At 46.3% G+C, this 17,002-nt stretch overlaps 2 protein-coding genes across 4 annotated transcripts in view; both read left to right on the top strand.

Annotated features, from left to right (window-relative positions):
• Window positions 1-478: 478 nt before the first annotated feature.
• On the top strand, window positions 479-7,810 carry LOC116336134 (GTPase IMAP family member 8-like). Its single transcript, XM_031759921.2, has 4 exons — window positions 479-746; window positions 1,876-2,518; window positions 3,851-4,369; window positions 5,867-7,810. Exons 2-4 carry the CDS (start codon window positions 1,930-1,932, stop codon window positions 6,781-6,783), a joined length of 2,025 nt encoding a protein of 674 aa, XP_031615781.2. The 5' UTR covers window positions 479-746; window positions 1,876-1,929; the 3' UTR covers window positions 6,784-7,810.
• A 1,835-nt stretch (window positions 7,811-9,645) lies between these two features.
• The window catches only part of LOC116336128 (A disintegrin and metalloproteinase with thrombospondin motifs 2-like), a 23,408-nt gene continuing 16,051 nt past the window's right edge, over window positions 9,646-17,002 (top strand). For 2 of the 3 annotated variants that reach the window (XM_039618453.1, XM_039618452.1), the window contains exons 1-3: window positions 9,646-9,831; window positions 11,350-11,798; window positions 16,555-16,744. In XM_039618453.1, the coding sequence (XP_039474387.1) occupies window positions 9,744-9,831; window positions 11,350-11,798; window positions 16,555-16,744 (727 nt within the window). In that variant the 5' untranslated portion in view covers window positions 9,646-9,743. Of the gene's footprint in view, window positions 9,832-11,349; window positions 11,799-16,554; window positions 16,745-17,002 lie in introns of those variants that run through there. The other variant, XM_031759916.2, reaches the window with a different exon arrangement.

Below are 17,002 nucleotides of genomic sequence, written 5' to 3'. Positions count from 1 at the left end.
CATGTGATGTGACAATAAATGATTTGATTTGAGAGTTCAAACTCACTGCTGTAATAACTTATAATGATTAATATAATAACTATAATATTGGCCATATTATATTTACACTGACTTTAGTCTCATGAACAACATCAGCTAATTGTTATTTACTAGCTAATCTTAAAATGACTGTTCAGTACAGAAATGAAGCCCAACAATCATGTTTTACAGTCCTGTGGTCTCAGCCTCAGATACTTATCAAATCACACAAAGCTGGTGTAGAAACAAACATACGAACAAAATATGTTCTCCTTCATTTCTGTCAAACAAAGCTGTATGACACGTTTCCAGCGGTTGGTGTTATGGTTGCTAGGCAACCTGGGCAGCGCGACGGAGGCTAGACCGTCCCATTTCACAAGCCTCGCACTTCCGAGTGATGAGAAGGCTGTCTCGTTTCCACAGCTTCGTTATCGCCTGAAAATATCTGAAAGTTTATTTTGTGTCACAGAAACTGTCATATTTCAAACTTCACTTGCAGTTTTAGCCTCTCGTCAATATAAGCGAGAACACATCCGGGCATTATGAGCGCGGTCGGCGAATGATGACGTATTACAAGCCCACGAACACGGCCTCATTGTTTTATTTTGAAGGAGCTGAACGTTTCCTTCCTCCAGAACCAGAAGTGCCGTTAAAGAAGGAGGGCGACGTTTCCGTTGCGGAGGTCTGCGCTTGTTCTCCTCCGTGTTTGATCCGTTTCACACGAGCAGGTGAGTCTCGGGATCCGGACCGGGTTCAGCTGCAGATGTGTGAGGAAAGCCGCGAGCGTTTACGGGAACACGAAGGCAGGGAAACACGTAAAAGTACTCAGATTACAGCGCACACATCCTGCAGAGTAGTCCATAAAGTATTAGATTACTGATGTGATTTAAAGTACTTTGGAGTGAAACCTGGAGGAATGTGGATGTTACCTCCTCTGAGAATCAGGAGAGCAGCAGCAAAGCGGACTTTATCTTATATAATTTGACTGTTGGGGGAAATGGACCTCACTGTGTTATTACCGGATCCCGAGTCCGATACCCTCCGCACACATACGTGGGCGTGAACTGAGGCCGTTTATCAATTCTCAAGTACGCGAGTACGTACTCGCCGAGAACGCACGGGAGTACGGACTCGCGATATGTACAATCGGAACACCTGCGTACGTGATGATGTCACAGGTCCGGAGTTTTTACTGCCGTCCCCTCTTAATTTTACTGTAAGTAACATGTTATGAAGCTTAACTGTAATCACAGCCAAACCGGTTTACTCAGGAACAAATAAAACACTGAAATAAACCAAACATTAACATTTAGAAGTGATCTAAGTGACTTATATATCATTGTTAACCTCAGTAGTGAAACCTCTATTAATAAAAATAGTGTACATGTACATACGTGTACATACCTTAATAAAAACAAGCAGGTGAGATGTTAGAACGCTTTTATTTCTATTCTAGTGGACACTCAATACTATAGACAGCTGCTGGGGTTTCTTTAACCTGAGTAGTGAGAAGACCGCGAGCGGGGGGTGAAAACGATGTGCCGGGGTCCGCTGTTGAGTTTTGGACGAAATGCATTCTGGGATATTTAGCTGTACCAAGTCCACACCGATGCATGCTCGATAAAACGGGCGGAGCGAGAACACATCCGGGACTTTTTCGCGTTCTCGGCTTGATGCATACTTCGAATTGGAACAGTACTTGGTCTCCGACTGATGACGTATCACGAGTACACGAGAACACAAGTACGCACAAGTACGCATATTGAGAAACACCCTGAGTCTCTGCATCAGTGTTAAGGAGGTATTATTGTCGCACAGGTGTGATTGTACTGCTCTGTGACCTCTGTGTGTCCTCAGGAGGTGGACTGAGTCACTCATGGGCTGAACGTGGATCCACACCTGGATCCAGGAATGGCTCAGTCTCCAGGTCCTGGTCCAGATCTCACCGTGGTCCTGATGGGACGCATCGGAGTGGGAAAGAGTGCTTCTGGAAACACGATTTTAGGACGAGCAGCATTTGAGTCAAAGTTAGCGTGGGGACCGGTGACGACGCGAATCCAAGAGGAAACAGGAACTGTTTTAGGAAAGCTGATCCGAGTGATCGACACTCCGGGAATTTTAGGATCAAAAGAGGAACTGAAAACCTTCTGCCAGGGTCTCCTGCAGTCCTCCACCCCTCTGCTGTTCCTGGTGCTGGTTAAAACTAGTCGTTTCACAGATGAGGAAGAGGAGGCTGTGCAGGCGGCCATCACAGTCCTCGGCGATGAAGGTCTGGCAAACAGCTTCCTGCTCTTCACAGGTGGAGATGAGCTGAACGTGTCACTGCAGGATCACATCAGCCAGTCTAAGAGAAGCTCACTCCAAGATGTCGTTAAGAAGTTTGGGGACAGGTATCATCTGTTCAACAATGAAGAGCCTGAAGACGAGGAGCAAGTGGGAGAGCTGCTGAGGAAGGCTGAGGGCCACAGGACCGGCGAGCTGCCGGGATTCAAAGCAGAAGGTACGTTAGAAACAAGCCCAGGCTCTCCTCAGGTGAGAGTTCAGGTCAGTCATCCTGACCTCTGACCTGCTGGAAACAGGTCAGAGCTGCTGGAAACAGGTCAGAGCCAATGAAAAGTAACAACCTACAGGTCCAGCCGACGCAGCCACAGCTCTGATTGGCTGTAGCTCAGGTGGTCACCTACTGATAACAAGGTTGGGGGTTCGATCCCCGTCTGGGCGACATGCTCACCAAAGGTTTCTCTGATGTCATCAGAGGGTCACTGATAGACAGAAGCAGTGAGTCTATAAGAACCGTTCACATTCGGTCTGTTCAGCTGCTGCTTTTGGACACATCAGTGTAGGGCTGTGCGATATGACCAAAATCTCATATCCTGATATTAAGACATCTATCGTCCGATAACGATATAAATCACAAAAATGTAACATTTTCTGTAAATTCTGTGAATGTCGGGCAGCTCGACTTGCGTGAAGTGTTTCCAGCTGGGCGTCGCGTACCTGGAGTCGAGTGTTTTAACTGATGCATGAAACTATACATTTTTAGACATAAGTTGTAACGTCCACCGTTTTCTTTGTGAGTATTTATTACACAGCGTGCTGCGGGAAAAAGCCTGTTCTAACGTTTGAGTCTAAGGTTTATTTTTTAGCACCTGGCGGCTCTTTTTTGCTTCTCATCCGTAAATACTCTGCATCTTTCACGTGATTCAATTTATTTTGAAAAGTCTCAACAGGATCTTGAGCTTTATTGTGAAAGGTTTATGTGGAAAATAAACAAGCGGACACGCGGTGGTTTTACCGTCATTGTTGCTAATGACGGTCTACAGTCTGTCTGTAGTGTGGTTATATTAAATATAAGAGAAAGAGGGAACTTTAGGAAATTAATATAGCCACTACAGTGACCATCAAAATAATGAAAAAATATTGCTGTAAACAGTTTATTTTGCGACACCACGAAACAAACAGCGTAAAATGCAACGGTAGACGTTTTTATATCGTCATCGGATATATATCGTTATATCGAACAGCCCTACATCAGTGTCGTCACCTCAGCATGAGGAGTAATAATCATAACATCAGTATGAGCCCCACGTTTGCTCTCCGAGGGCATCGTACTCTCAACCACTCGAGGCTGTAGCTGCGTCAGGCTGTGAGTTCTTCTGTTGTGTTGTTGATAAATATGTACAATCATCCTAAACTCAGTTACTGGTTTGTCCCTGTGGTCACTGCGTGAGGCGTAATGAGGAGATTGTGAGGCAGCAGCAGTGTGAGTGCAGACGGGGCTGTTTACCTGTCACTGCTCTTCATCATGTTCCTTCGGTCTGTTCTGGTCCAGGTGTCTCCATCGTCCTGCTGGGAAACACCGCTGTGGGTAAAAGCGCTTCTGCAAACACCATCATAGGCCGAGCGGCGTTTGAGTCGAGGGCTTCCCTCAAAGCGGTGACAACAGGAATCGGAGAGGAAACGGGACAGAGGTTTGGGAAGCGGATCACAGTGATCGACACTCCGGGACTTTTAGGATCAGAGGAGCTGATTGAAAAGTACTACCTGGGCCTGCCCCGCTCCTCCACACCTCTTCTGTCCCTGGTGGTGGTCAGAGTCGGTCGGTTCACTGAGGAGGACCGGAGCGCCGTGGAGACGGCGATCAGAGTCCTCGGGCCTCGGCGGTTTGAGAACAGCTACCTGCTGTTCACAGGAGGAGACGCCTTAAAGGACAAAAGTCTGCAGGACTTTGTTTCTGAAGATGAAGCAGGTCCTCTCCATCAGCTGGTGCAGAGGTTTGCAGGGAGGACTCACCTGTTCAACAATGAAGGAGGAGGACGAGAGCAGGTCAGAGAGCTGCTGCAGAACGCAGGTAACCTTCACAGCTTCCTGTCTGAACACAGCAGCTCATTTAAACCCTGTGATGACCTTCATATGCTTCTACACCGAGCCTGTGACAGCATGCTGCGTTCAGGGGAAATAAGACAGGAACACAGGAAAACCTCGAGTGTCCCAGCTCTTCTCAGGACCCTGAACGCAGCATGTATTTATCTGTTAAAGAAGTCCCAAAAATCCACATGTCACATGACCCACGTGTGTCAGCATGGATCAGCTGATCCGTGCACACATATTTAATGACTGCACGAAGGAAAAGATGATGTTAGATCCTCGGGAAGTTTGATCGGTGTGTTCAGGGCTGGATGTCCATGTCTGTAACATGATGTTGTGTGTTCAGACTTTGGTTTTTGTGTGTAATGGAGCACATACCTGTGACGTACAGATGTTAGGTTTCATTTGCACCTCATAGAAAACTCATTTATGACCTCGCTGAGCCTCATTCCTCTGAGCTCGGTGCACAAACTAGAGCTGTGTGATATGACGACATGTATCGGATGATGAAGTTAAAACATCTCTCGTTTCATATTACACACCATCATTTGTTTCATGGTGTCACAAAATCCTCTGTTTACTCAATATTTATCATGGTTTGGATGGTCACCACGGCACAGAGAATCCCAGTATGACCAGTGAAGATGAGGCAGAACCAGGTAGCTCCAAACAGAAGGACCAGTCCAAAGTCTGACACGGCCCAGAAAACTGTACGATGCAAATTATATAGCAAAGCGGTCTCAGACTCACACGACCTCTGCTACCACCGACGCCAGAGTCACGTGACAGAGTGTGGAGAGAGTTCATGGGTGAGAAGCAAACAGAGGTGCTCCAGATGCACCTTAGACTCAAACGTTAGAACAGGCTTTTCCCCGCAGCACGCCACGTGATAAATACAAAGAAAACGGCGGCCGTTCCAACTTATGTCTAAAAATGTCCAGTTTCATGCATCGGTCAAAACACTCGACTCCACGACGCCCAGCTGGAAACAGTTCACGCAGGTCGAGCTGATCGAGATTCACAGAATTTACAGAAAATGTGGAAATTTTGTGATTAATATCGTTGTCGGGATGATACATGTGTGTCGCGATGTAAGAGTTTGGTCATATCGCACAGCTGCAGCACAAACACATCGTGACATGTAATTATTCACTGAGCTGCTCCTGCCTGAAGCTCCACGTTAGCTTGGACAGGGTCAGGGTTTCACTCACTGCTGCCCTCAGTCAGATTCGTCTGAAGTCACTTTTCTACCTGAAGCTCAAAGAAACCCTGAAATCTGAGCTAAGATTCACTCCATCCACTCCAGCTCACATTTTACAGTCTGGGGGATAAAATGCTGTTCACTGGTGTCGGTCACTGCTCCTCTTTAAACTCGCCTGAACGCTCTGCTGTGTCTCTGCTGCTGTCCAGCAGAGGGCGCTTTAAGCTCTCAGGTCCTTCATCATAGCTGCAGTTTAACATCAGCGTGTTTCTCTTCCAGCTGATCGTCTCATGGCGTCTCTCACACTGGTGGACAGGAGAGTCATTCTGATTGGTCTGTCTGGAGGAGGGCGGAGCTCAGCAGGAAACACCATCCTGGGATCAGAGCGGTTCCCGACAGGATGTGGGTTTGAACCGGTCCCAGCTGAGGTGGTCTCTGGGTCAGCAGCAGTGGAGGGCTGTTGGATCACCGTGGTCGACACTCCAGGATTCACAGCCAGAGACTCGGATGAAGATCAGCTGAAAAAACGACTCAGGATGATGGAAGAACAGTCTGATCCAGGACCTCACGCCGTGGTGTTTGTGGTCAGGATAGGCAGGATGTCCAGAGAAGACTCTGCGCTCCTCACCGCCCTCAGAGAGATGTTTTATGATCATCCTATTAACTTCTCCATGGTGCTCTTCACCCACGGAGACGAGCTGAGAGGTCGGTCCATCGATCAGATGATTCAGTCTAACAGCTGTGTGTCTGCACTGGTCTCCATGAGTCGTGGCAGATTCTGTGTGTTTGACAATAATCACAGAGGAAACAGAGAGCAGGTCAGAGAGTTCCTCCGTCATGTAGAGAACATCATCTCAGAGAACAGAGGAGAACACTTGGACCTACATGTACAGTCTATGAGAATGAACTGGCTGAGTGAGGAAATGGAGGAAATGGAGGAAATGGAGGAAATGGAGAGAAGGCACAGGTGCATGCACAGGGACAGGGAGATGAGCATGATGGACATGATGCATAGGCACAGGCACATGGACATGCACATGGACATGGAGATGGAGATGTTCATGTTCATGTCCATGGACATGATGCACAGGCACATGTTAGAGCAGAGACCCAGGACGACTGTACAGATCTGCTGTAGGTGTTTTTGCAGCACAGCCAGCCGTCTGGACAAACTCTTCAGAGAGCTGAATGTCTGACTGTGATTGGTGGATGTTGGAGGCGTCTGAGAAAATAAAAACCTGACTGGACTTTGTCTGCTTCCTGTTCAGGATCAGCAGTTTTCTGAAACATGATTGGTCCTCTGTACTGTAACTTTTACTCCAGTACAGTTTCATCGTACTTGTGCTTTGTGTAAAACAAACATAAATACTTCAAAAACTTTCCATCTGAATTGTTTGCATTAAGATCAGCTGACACATTAAAGTACAGAGACATGAATGAATCAACATGGTTATTGCCATGGTAACAGGTGTGTATCAGGCTCACATCAGTGATTTAATTTCTCCCTCACTGTGGAGGATCGTCCACCATCAGCAAATTCAATCTAACTTTATTTAAAAAGCTTCGGTCCTGAAACAAACACGGTCGCTGTGATGTGGTTTGTGTTGTGACGCTTCCTCTCATCGTTATTAGTTTCTCTGGTTATTGATCTGCAGCACAGGCTGTTAGCATGTAGCTCATTACAAACACGAAGAAACCTGATCAGTGATCAATACCATCCGACCAGCAGGAAGTGATGTAGAGGTGAGTCGCTCTGATCCTGCAGTGGCTGACCAGCTGATCACCACAGAAGAAGAGTGAGGAGGAGCTAAAGCTCTAGCCCGCTAACATACCTGTGTGTGGCGTTAAAGGTCACACAGAGGGCAGTTTAAGCACATGAACCACACACCTGTACTTACGATGCAGGTGGTGGAAAAGATTAAATAATAATGTTTTATAATTTTCTCCTTATTCGTGCAGATAAAATAACAAAGACGCTCACACTGTCCTGCCCTGTTCACACCTGTTTGTGCGAGAGTTTGTGAGCCAATCAGGAATTGTATGAATACTTTTTGTCCTCTGTTGCTTAATTTCTGACAGTATGTTAAAAAAAGACATTTGACAGATGTTAGAGCTGCTTCTTTATATAATGGACTAAAGTCACAGAGAATCTGATAAATCTGTAAAGAAAGAAAAAATAACAGCTGCATGGATGAAAAATATCCCAGGATAAAGGAGTGGAAGAAATTACAGCCAGGTTTCTGTTTGAATGGTCACCAGTGATAAAAACAATGTTCTGGATTTAACAGGAAGCCAATGAAGGGAAGCCAATACAGGAGAAATCTGCTCTCTCTTTCTAGTCCCTGTCAGGACTCTTGCTGCAGCATTTTGGATTAACTGAAGGCTTTTCAGGGAGTTTTTAGGACATCCTGATAATAATGAATTACAGTAGTCCAGCCTGGAAGTAATAAATGCATGAACTAGTTTTTCAGCATCACTCTGAGACAGGATATTTCTAACTTTAGAGATGTTGCACAAATGGAAGAAAGCAGTCTTACATATTTGTTTAATATGTGTGTTGAAGGACATGTCCTGGTCAAAAATGACTCCAAGGTTCCTCACAGTGTTACTGGAGGCCAAGGTAATGCCATCCAGAGTAAGAATCTGCTTAGATACCATATTTCTAAGATTTTCAGGGCCGAGTACAATAACCTCAGTTTTATCTGAATTAAGAAGCAGAAAGTTAGCGGCCATCCAGGTCTTTATGTCTTTAAGACATTCCTGCAGTTTAACTAATTGGTGTGTGTTACCTGGCTTCATGGACAGATAGAGCTGGTTTCAGTTCACTTTATTTATCACAGGAGACTTTCCACAGACACACAGAGAGAAACTCAAATATTCATGACAGCAGAAACGTGTGTGTATGTGTGTGTGTGTGTTCTCAGGTCATGGATCCAGATCTCACCATCGTCCTCCTCGGTAGAACTGGAGTGGGTAAAAGTGCTTCAGCGAACAGTATTTTAGGACGAGCAGCGTTCGAGTCAAAGACTTCCTTTGTGTTTGGGAAACTGATCCGAGTGGTGGACACGCCGGGAGTTTTAGGGTGGGAGTGTCAGCTGAGAAGGCTCTGTGGGGACATCCTCAGGTCCTCCGGACCTCACCTGTTCCTGCTGGTGCTGAGCGTCGGTCGGTGGGGTCTATATTGGAGAAGCTGTAAAATAATAAAATCCTGTGAAAGTTCCTAAATGTTTGGCCTCATTTACATTTTCCAAAGATGTCCAGTGGGCCGGGTGGGGGTCTTTGACGAGCCAGTTGTGGCCCCCAGGCCTGATGTTGGACACCCCTGTGCAGACCAAAGATCAGCTCAGTGCTGAGAGCAGCTGCTGCTCCATCAGCAGGAAGCTCTGACATCATCTCTCACAAAAAAAACATTATTCTGACGGATTCTTTTACATGTTTGTACAACATACTATACTTTGTACTTTGTACATATTATCATGTTATTACAATATTTATATTGTAATATGATAATATGTACAAACATGAAACCATATGTTAGAACGATAAAGGTTTCATGTTATAATGTGATACAGCTCTATTTTTGCTGGGTGACAGCTCTATGCTTCTGTAACATTCCACTTACTAACACTTTTATTTTTACAACTCAAACTTCATTGAGTTGATGTTACTGTTCTGAGTGTAAGTGCAGCTACTCACCAGCAGGTGGAGCCACTGCTTCAGACAAACTTGAATATTATTGTTTAAAAAGTAATAAATACTGTTTCAGGGAGCAGTTTGATTAGGTTAATAACTAAAAACCACGCAGCGCTTGTGACATTTGCATTTCTTCAACCAATCAAAATCTTTCATCAACATAAAAATGCCTCACAGACCCAAACAAAGTCAGGTCCCTGATCCGCACAGGTTCAGGTTTTTGGGGTCCTCACAAGGATAGAAGAACAAGTTCATGTGTTTGTGTCTGTGTGGGTCAGCTGTTGTCCAGTACTGTTGGTGTGAAACCAGATCCAGGACCATCAGAAAGCTTGGAGGGGAAGGACCGTGCTGCAGACGGCAGAGGGAGGAGATAATGACGGAGTGGAGGAGTGTCTGTCCGAGGCTCAGTCTGCTCAGCAGTTAGTCTCAGTGTGTCTGCCTCACAGAGAGCCTCACTGTCAGCATGGAGGAGCGTCGCTGTGGATTATTGATCATCACCTTTCTGCTGCACGTCCACTGTTTGCACTCAGTTTACATCACCCAGAGCACAGGTGAGACTCTCCTCTAATACTTCTCATACTGCAATACTGACACTGCAGTACTACACACTCAGTACTGTTGATTCTATCTGCACAACAGTTACACAGCAGCTGCACTGATGCAGTAACACTCCTGCTCTTCTTCTGTGGTGGTTTCCATTCAGTGCTCTGCGTGCTGACCTTTGAACTGTGCAGTCAAGGTCAAAGTCAAAAAGTCCATCAGCACACTGACCAATCACAGAGCGGCTCTCGGTGAGAGGCCCCTCCTCTGCACGTTTTCCCAGTAAATCTCAGTGTTTACGTGTTTCAGACGTTTGGGGAATGTGAGCCATCCAGATCATATTTCATCAAATCCTCACTGTGTGTGTGTTTGTGCTCACATTCCTGCTACGTGAGGACCAAGCCTTTACACCATCACAGTGGGGACATTTCTACAAATTGGGGACCTTCACATGGGGTGAGGTTCAGGAGTGAAGTGTTATCTGAGTCCTCATGAGGACACTCAGTTTGTGTGTGTGTGTGTGTGTGTGTGTGTGACCTCCATGACCTCAGACAGAGCCCACTCATCCTTCCTCTTCATCAGTGTAGGTACTGCTCACAGACACAAAGGTTTGTCTTTCTATACGTGTGAGGACCCTCGTCCTGCTCTCTAATCTCCACCAGGACAGAAACGTCCTCACAGAGCTGCTCTCAGAGTAAGACTGTGTCCAGCCTGAGCTGATGTAATCCTGTAGAAACTGTCCTGTGTGGGAGGATCAGAGGTTTTAGTGTTTATTTATTTATTATAACATCTGGATGAAACAGCTGGAGTCATGTTATACATGATTAGTAATGTCTTTGAAGTAAAACACAGAAACCACAGTCAGCTTTGTACCTGCCCACTGGTTTCATGATCACCATTAAATAATCCTTAAAAATATATTTTATTTAAAATGTCTTTGTCTGAATATGTTAAAGATGTGGCCGTGTAAAAAGAAAACACCAACACAGAAGTGTTTCAGGTCATAAACTCATCTACACGCTCTGTGAGAGGCGTCCAGTCAGAGTCCAACCACAGGATGCTCTCAGTCTCTGGCTCCGCCTCCTCATATGCTCTGTTGGTACAGTGACCTCACAGGGGCCATGTTATTGGTCACATGATGTCATTATAAAGGCTCCTACAGCATAAACGCGTCTAGAGGTCCAGCTCAGGTGAAACTAGCAGACAGCTAGCAGCTACAGCTGCCTGTGTCACTATCCACCTGTCAGAGGCCACGCCCCCAATAATGCAAACATTAAGCCTTAATGCAATCTAAACAGGTTTGAATTATCACTAGAGACTCTAAACATGTTTATTTTAACATGGGAGTCTATGGGACTGACTCAGTGCTGCCCCTGCTGGACGTCAGAGGAACTGCAGGTGTGAGGTTCAGGTGTTGTCGGTCTGAATGTTCAACAGTAATGTGTTTCTTTAAATAACTGAAGGTTTTATTGTCTTCAGTCCTGAAACAGACGCTGCAGATGTGACTGACTCTTCTTCTTCTTCTGCAGATTCTCTCCATCAGGTTCTGTCGGAGTTCGCCATCATTCGTCCAATCAGGACAGACTCAGAGGGGCGCTCCCTGTCAGGTTCCATCTCAGCTCACCAGCTACATCGCAGGAAAAGACACGCCCCCTCAGCAGAGGACACACCCACTGATTTTAATGACAGACACATGGACACACCCTTTTTACAACAGGCTCCGCCCAGTCACAGTTGGCGGGGACAGAGTCACATGACAGAGGAGGCGGAGCTTTTCTATAATGTGACCGCCTTCGGGCAGGAACTGCACCTACACCTGCATCCCAACTCTCGCCTCGTCGCCCCCAAAGCCACCATGGAGTGGGAGGAGTCAGGACAGCGCCACTCTCAGCCAATAGAAGACACCGGCTGCTTCTACACGGGAACTGTGTCCAACATGGAGGGTACGTCAGTCGCCATCAGCAACTGTGATGGACTGGTATGTATCACATGACCCAATCGTCTTACAGCTGTTTGATCAGAGCAAAGGTTTCCAATCTCCAGGTCGTGGACCAATCCTGGGTCATGTGAACTTAGTCACAGGGTCCCATGTAATCAGTGCCTGAAGTTCCTGTGAAGAAACTCCGGTTCCTGCACCGTGACTTCAGTGAGCAGTAGTGTCAGAGCTGTGGGAGGGTCCACAGGTCACTGAGCATCCTCAGCTGACCTGCCAACACCATCACCAGGGTGGAGTTAACGGCGTGACCTCCACCCTGATGAGTTCAGAGGAGACGGGACTGTGGACGTCCTCCTCGTGTCTCCGAGGAGCTGAAACAAAGTCATTAATCAGCTCATTGAGCGATCACAATCACAGATGTTTCTCCTGACATCATCCTTCAGCTCTCTGCGGGTTTATTGTTTTAGCTAACATTTAGCTAATGTTTAGCTAATGTTTAGCTAACGTTTAGCTATCGCCGGGTCGTTATGTTGTAGAGAATCATCAGCACAGCAGGCTGTAGACATGCAGGTGGTTCTTTCTACACTCACTGTAAAGAAACAGACTTTATTTAATTATCCCACAGAAACTCGCTTCAGCACTGGGGACAGGAAGAAAAGAAATAGAAAAAAATAGAAAAAGTAAATGAGTGAATAGCTTCAGCAGTGTATCAAACAGTTTCTCAGGTGTGTTCTTTCTACAGCTCTTTGCTTCTTGCAGTAAAGGTTTGAACGTGTTTGTGGCGTTCTGTTGTGCTGACAGCGCTCGCCTCACTGTCACTGCTCTCTGAGCCAGACGCTCACGTGCTGTTCATCACGGTCCTCTGATGCTGACGGCGGTGAGCTGAGCAAGGCGTGTCTGCAGTCATGGACTGCTGTTACTAAAGTGCTCTGTGACTCAGGCTTTCATGAATAAATATCACATGATTGTTAAACAGTGATGAGACTCGTCAGCGTGGCGATGGAGCAGTGCTTCAGGTGTTGTAGCTACAAGCACACTAAAGCCCGCCCACAGGAACGTCTGCAGGACTTTAATGAGCAAATCAGGCGACCGTCTCAGGTTTCAGTCCAAACATAAACATCTGTCACAAACCTGAGACATCACATGAGCCAAAGCATCAGGCGTTTCCTGGGTGACATCAACCAGTGACTCACCTGAGTCACGTAACAGGCTTTTGTGATCCCACCTGTCAGTTGACTCGAGACGTGACAGGTAAAACACAGACTTTGTTTCAAAGTGACAAAGACTGTGAGGAGGAAACATATCAGCCCCAGAGGAAAGTGTCCCCAAGTCAGGCAGGAGAGTTGTATCTCTTTTATCCTCTCTGAGACGATTTAAGGATGTAACAATATCATCATCATCGTCATCATCGTTGTTGTCCTGAGTGAGGAAGCTGCAGCTGCTGATGGATGCAGATGTTTGCACAGCTGTCTATGTGTGTGGAGCCTCCTGATTTTCCACGTTGCAGCTGAAAGCTTCAGTCTGAGGCAGGAGGAGCGTCTGATCCCAACATCTACAAAACAAAGATTTTAAACAATAAAAGTCACGAATGTGGCTCACAAAACTTTCAAAATAACAGCTTTTAAGTTCATCAGGGAGTCAGACAGAAACAGAGAGGACGCTGTAAAACGTGGCGCGCTGAGACCTTCACTTCGTACAGCGTGGGCCGAGCCGCTGAGTGAAGCCAGATGTGGAAGCCAGATGTGAGGCGTAGGAGGAGGAATGAGGAAGCTGCAGGGAACAAACTGCAGACTCTCAGAGGTGGACACAATAACAGGAACACCTCAGCACTGAAGGACTTATTTATTATTGTGCGATCTACTGTACAATATAAAGCGCCTTGAGGCGACTTTTGTTGTGATTTGGCGCTATATAAATAAAATTGAATTGAATTGAAGCTCTGATGGAGTTTACTGCAGGAGCAGTGCATGATGGGAAAAGTCTTACTCAGTTTATGATTTTATATTTCCAGCTCCAGCATGTTTACTGCTGACTCAGAGCACGACTGAGGCTTTAGAGCTGACGCTTCTCACCCAGAGCTGCTAATGATGATGGATCCACAGACTCACAGATCCACAGACATGATTTTTATGTGTTAGCCTGATGATTCATTCAGTTCATGCTTGTATGTTTTTGCAGTTCTTTTACATTTTCCTGTTTCCTTAAACTGTGTTTTTTTTAATCAACTCATTTGTTTGTAACTAGGTTGAAACTGTGTCCATCCATTCGCTTCCCCTTATCCTTTTCAGGGTCACGAGGGTCGCTGGAGCCTATCCCAGCTGTCATAGGGCGAGAGGCGGGGTACACCCTGGACAGGTCGCCAGTCTGTCGCAGGGCTAACACACGGAGACAGACAACCATTCGCACTCACATTTACATCCCACCCACATCTATGGGAAATTTGGATTAATCAGTTAACCTATCCCCACAAACTGCATGTCTTTGGATGGTGGGAGGGAACCCACGCAAACATGGGGGGAACATGCGAACTCCACACAGACAGATCCCGGCCTGATGGTGGGATTGAACTCAGGACCTTCTTGCTATGCAGCAACAGTGCTAACCACTGTGCCACCGTGCTGCCCCTGAAACTGTGTCAGTTACTGAAATGTGTTCAAATATTAAAAATGTTTAAATCCTTGTTGAATGTTAAATATTAATGGTTAAAGTATTCAGAAAATGTTGGGATTTTTTTAAAAGGAGTACAGTGTGTTTAATAAATGTAAAAGAGTGTTTACATTATATTTATCAGTGCTGTGTGGAGCAGGCAGGATTGAGGGCCCAAATCTGGACTCTAACTCCAACCTCAGCTTTACTGCTGGAATCCAAGCAAAACAAAACTGGGAGACGGGAAAACCAAACAAACTGACAGAGAAAGAGAGACATCACAACACAGGTCATAAAGACACACGAGGGAACGAACACAGGAGGGAATAAACCACAGGAGGGAACAAACACAGGAGGGAACAAACCACAGGAGGGAACAAACACGGGAGGGAATAAAACACAGGAGGGAATAAAACACAGGAGGGAACGAACACAGGAGGGAATAAACCACAGGAGGGAATAAAACACAGGAGGGAACGAACACAGGAGGGAACGAACACAGGAGGGAACGAACACATGAGGGAACGAACACAGGAGGGAACGAACACAGGAGGGAACAAACACATGAGGGAACAAACACAGGAGGGAATAAATCACAGGAGGGAATAAACCACAGGAGGGAACAAACACATGAGGGAACAAACACAGGAGGGAATGAAGCACAAGAGGGAACAAACACAGGAGGGAACGAACCACAGGAGGGAACAAACACAGGAGGGAACGAACACAGGAGGGAACAAACACAGGAGGGAACAAACACAGGAGGGAACAAACACATGAGGGAACAAACACAGGAGGGAACAAACACATGAGGGAACAAACACACAGAGACGCAGGCTGACCAAACCAAGGAGCAGAGGGAGGAGAGAGAGGGTGAGGGGCGAGATAGGGTGAGGGAGACACACAACTGTGAAAACAGACAACTTTGCAACATGAAGACAAACCTGACTTAACTGGGGAAACGCTGAGGGAAGGACAGAGACAAAGACATGAACAGGACCAAGAGTCCGAAACACCGTAAACACAAACCCTGGGTCAGCGACCGGGAAACCTGACAGTCTATTTTTATCCTGTTTTATTGTGAAAAGCTTTGTAAGAGGAAGTTTGCGGTGGTTTGTATGAACCTGACTATCTGCTCGACGGTCTTTGTTGATGCTCACATTTTGAAACTGTCTGTGACATTTCTGTGACACATTTACAGAGCAGCTGCTCACTTGTGTTTTAGCTAAAGAGCCCACGCCATCTTGGAGACGTCCAATGATCTCTCTGTAGTCCTTCACACATGATGTTTCTCTACAGTAACACGTCCTTGTACCTCTGGAAACACAGGACTACAGAGCCTGCACATGTAGAAGCACGACATCTACAATGAGTCTAAGTTTGACGTTCAAGAGACGACCACAACGACCACATCTGGACTCTAAATAGGCCGCACACTGAGGTCATAGAGATGACGCTAGATGTCAAAAATAAGCCGTCACCTGGCGTTACAAAAACACGCCTTCAGTGGACCAAACCTGACGAATAAAAGACGTGACTGTGCAGTGGGACAGACCCACAGAGTCTTTATCTGATGGACACGTTCTTACTTTCACTGATAAACACAGCTGTGAGCCCTGCTGTTCAGTTTTATCATCTGATTCCTCCAGATGTGAAGGTAGAGGATCATTAGGGGGTCCTTTGTCCCTCTTTTGGGGGGGGGGGGCACTCCCACAGGGCTTAAATCTGGGACTCTCCACCATTTGACCCTAGAACTGAAGAAGCTTCTCGGATGAGAGGTGAAACGTCTTCAACCAACTTAAAGAAGTCCAGACACTTTTCTTTCCAAGCTCCCTTGATTCCTCCAGATGTTTCTTCCTGGCACTTGTTGGCTCACCTGTTTCCTTCCAGGTGTTTAATTGGTTTTATTGGTATCACCTGTTCCTCTTCAGGTGCTTCCTTTGGGCAAGGCAGTAATCTCACCCTCACTGTTCACTGCATCAGTCTCTGGAACAGTGATACTGTAAAAATGTTGAATCACACTGAAGTATTGGTGACTGATGCTGTAATAATCCCAATCTGAAGATCTGAAGATCTAAAGATCTGAAACCATGAGCTCAGATCGCTCAGACTGATTAATGCTGGCTCAGATTAACGCTCTCGTGTCTCCCAGGCAGGGATGATCCGCACCGGCGAGGAGGAGTTTTTCATCGAGCCGCTGGATCGATGGAGGCTGGGAGGAGCAGGAGGAGGAGGAGAGGAAGAGGAGGTGGAGGAGGAGGGGCGGCAGCACATCATTTATCGCTCCTCGGCCGTGAAGAAGAACTCAGCTGTCAATCACACAGCTGATGACTTCGTCCAAGGTGAGACTCAGACTGAAACGCTGCATTTCAGGTTAGCTGACACTTAAAAACGTTCATGCTGGCTCCTCTTCTGTAGAGCGAGCTTGATGCTGAAGTACACCTGCTGTCGTTCTGTGGCAAAAACAAAACAAATAAAAACACTGTCCCACAGAGAAACAGGCAAACACACAGGTCTGTTTTCATGCCACGTCCCCGTGGGATTAACACACAAACAGCCTGTTATGTGTTTGATGTTTGACGTGACGTAAAATAAAAACA

Source organism: Oreochromis aureus, linkage group 10 (assembly GCF_013358895.1).
Source record: "Oreochromis aureus strain Israel breed Guangdong linkage group 10, ZZ_aureus, whole genome shotgun sequence".
NCBI lineage: Eukaryota > Metazoa > Chordata > Actinopteri > Cichliformes > Cichlidae > Oreochromis > Oreochromis aureus.
Note: the sequence above shows the minus strand (reverse complement) of the source record. Positions and strands in the feature narration are given on the sequence as shown.

Bases quoted from the DNA above. Each gene is read 5' to 3' on its own strand.
- LOC116336134 (XM_031759921.2), top strand. From the start codon at position 1,930: ATGGCTCAGTCTCCAGGTCCTGGTCCAGATCTCACCGTGGTCCTGATG. The intron at 2,519-3,850 runs GTACGTTAGAAA...GTTCTGGTCCAG, and splicing joins GCCGGGATTCAAAGCAGAAG to GTGTCTCCATCGTCCTGCTG. The intron at 4,370-5,866 runs GTAACCTTCACA...TTTCTCTTCCAG, and splicing joins AGAGCTGCTGCAGAACGCAG to CTGATCGTCTCATGGCGTCT.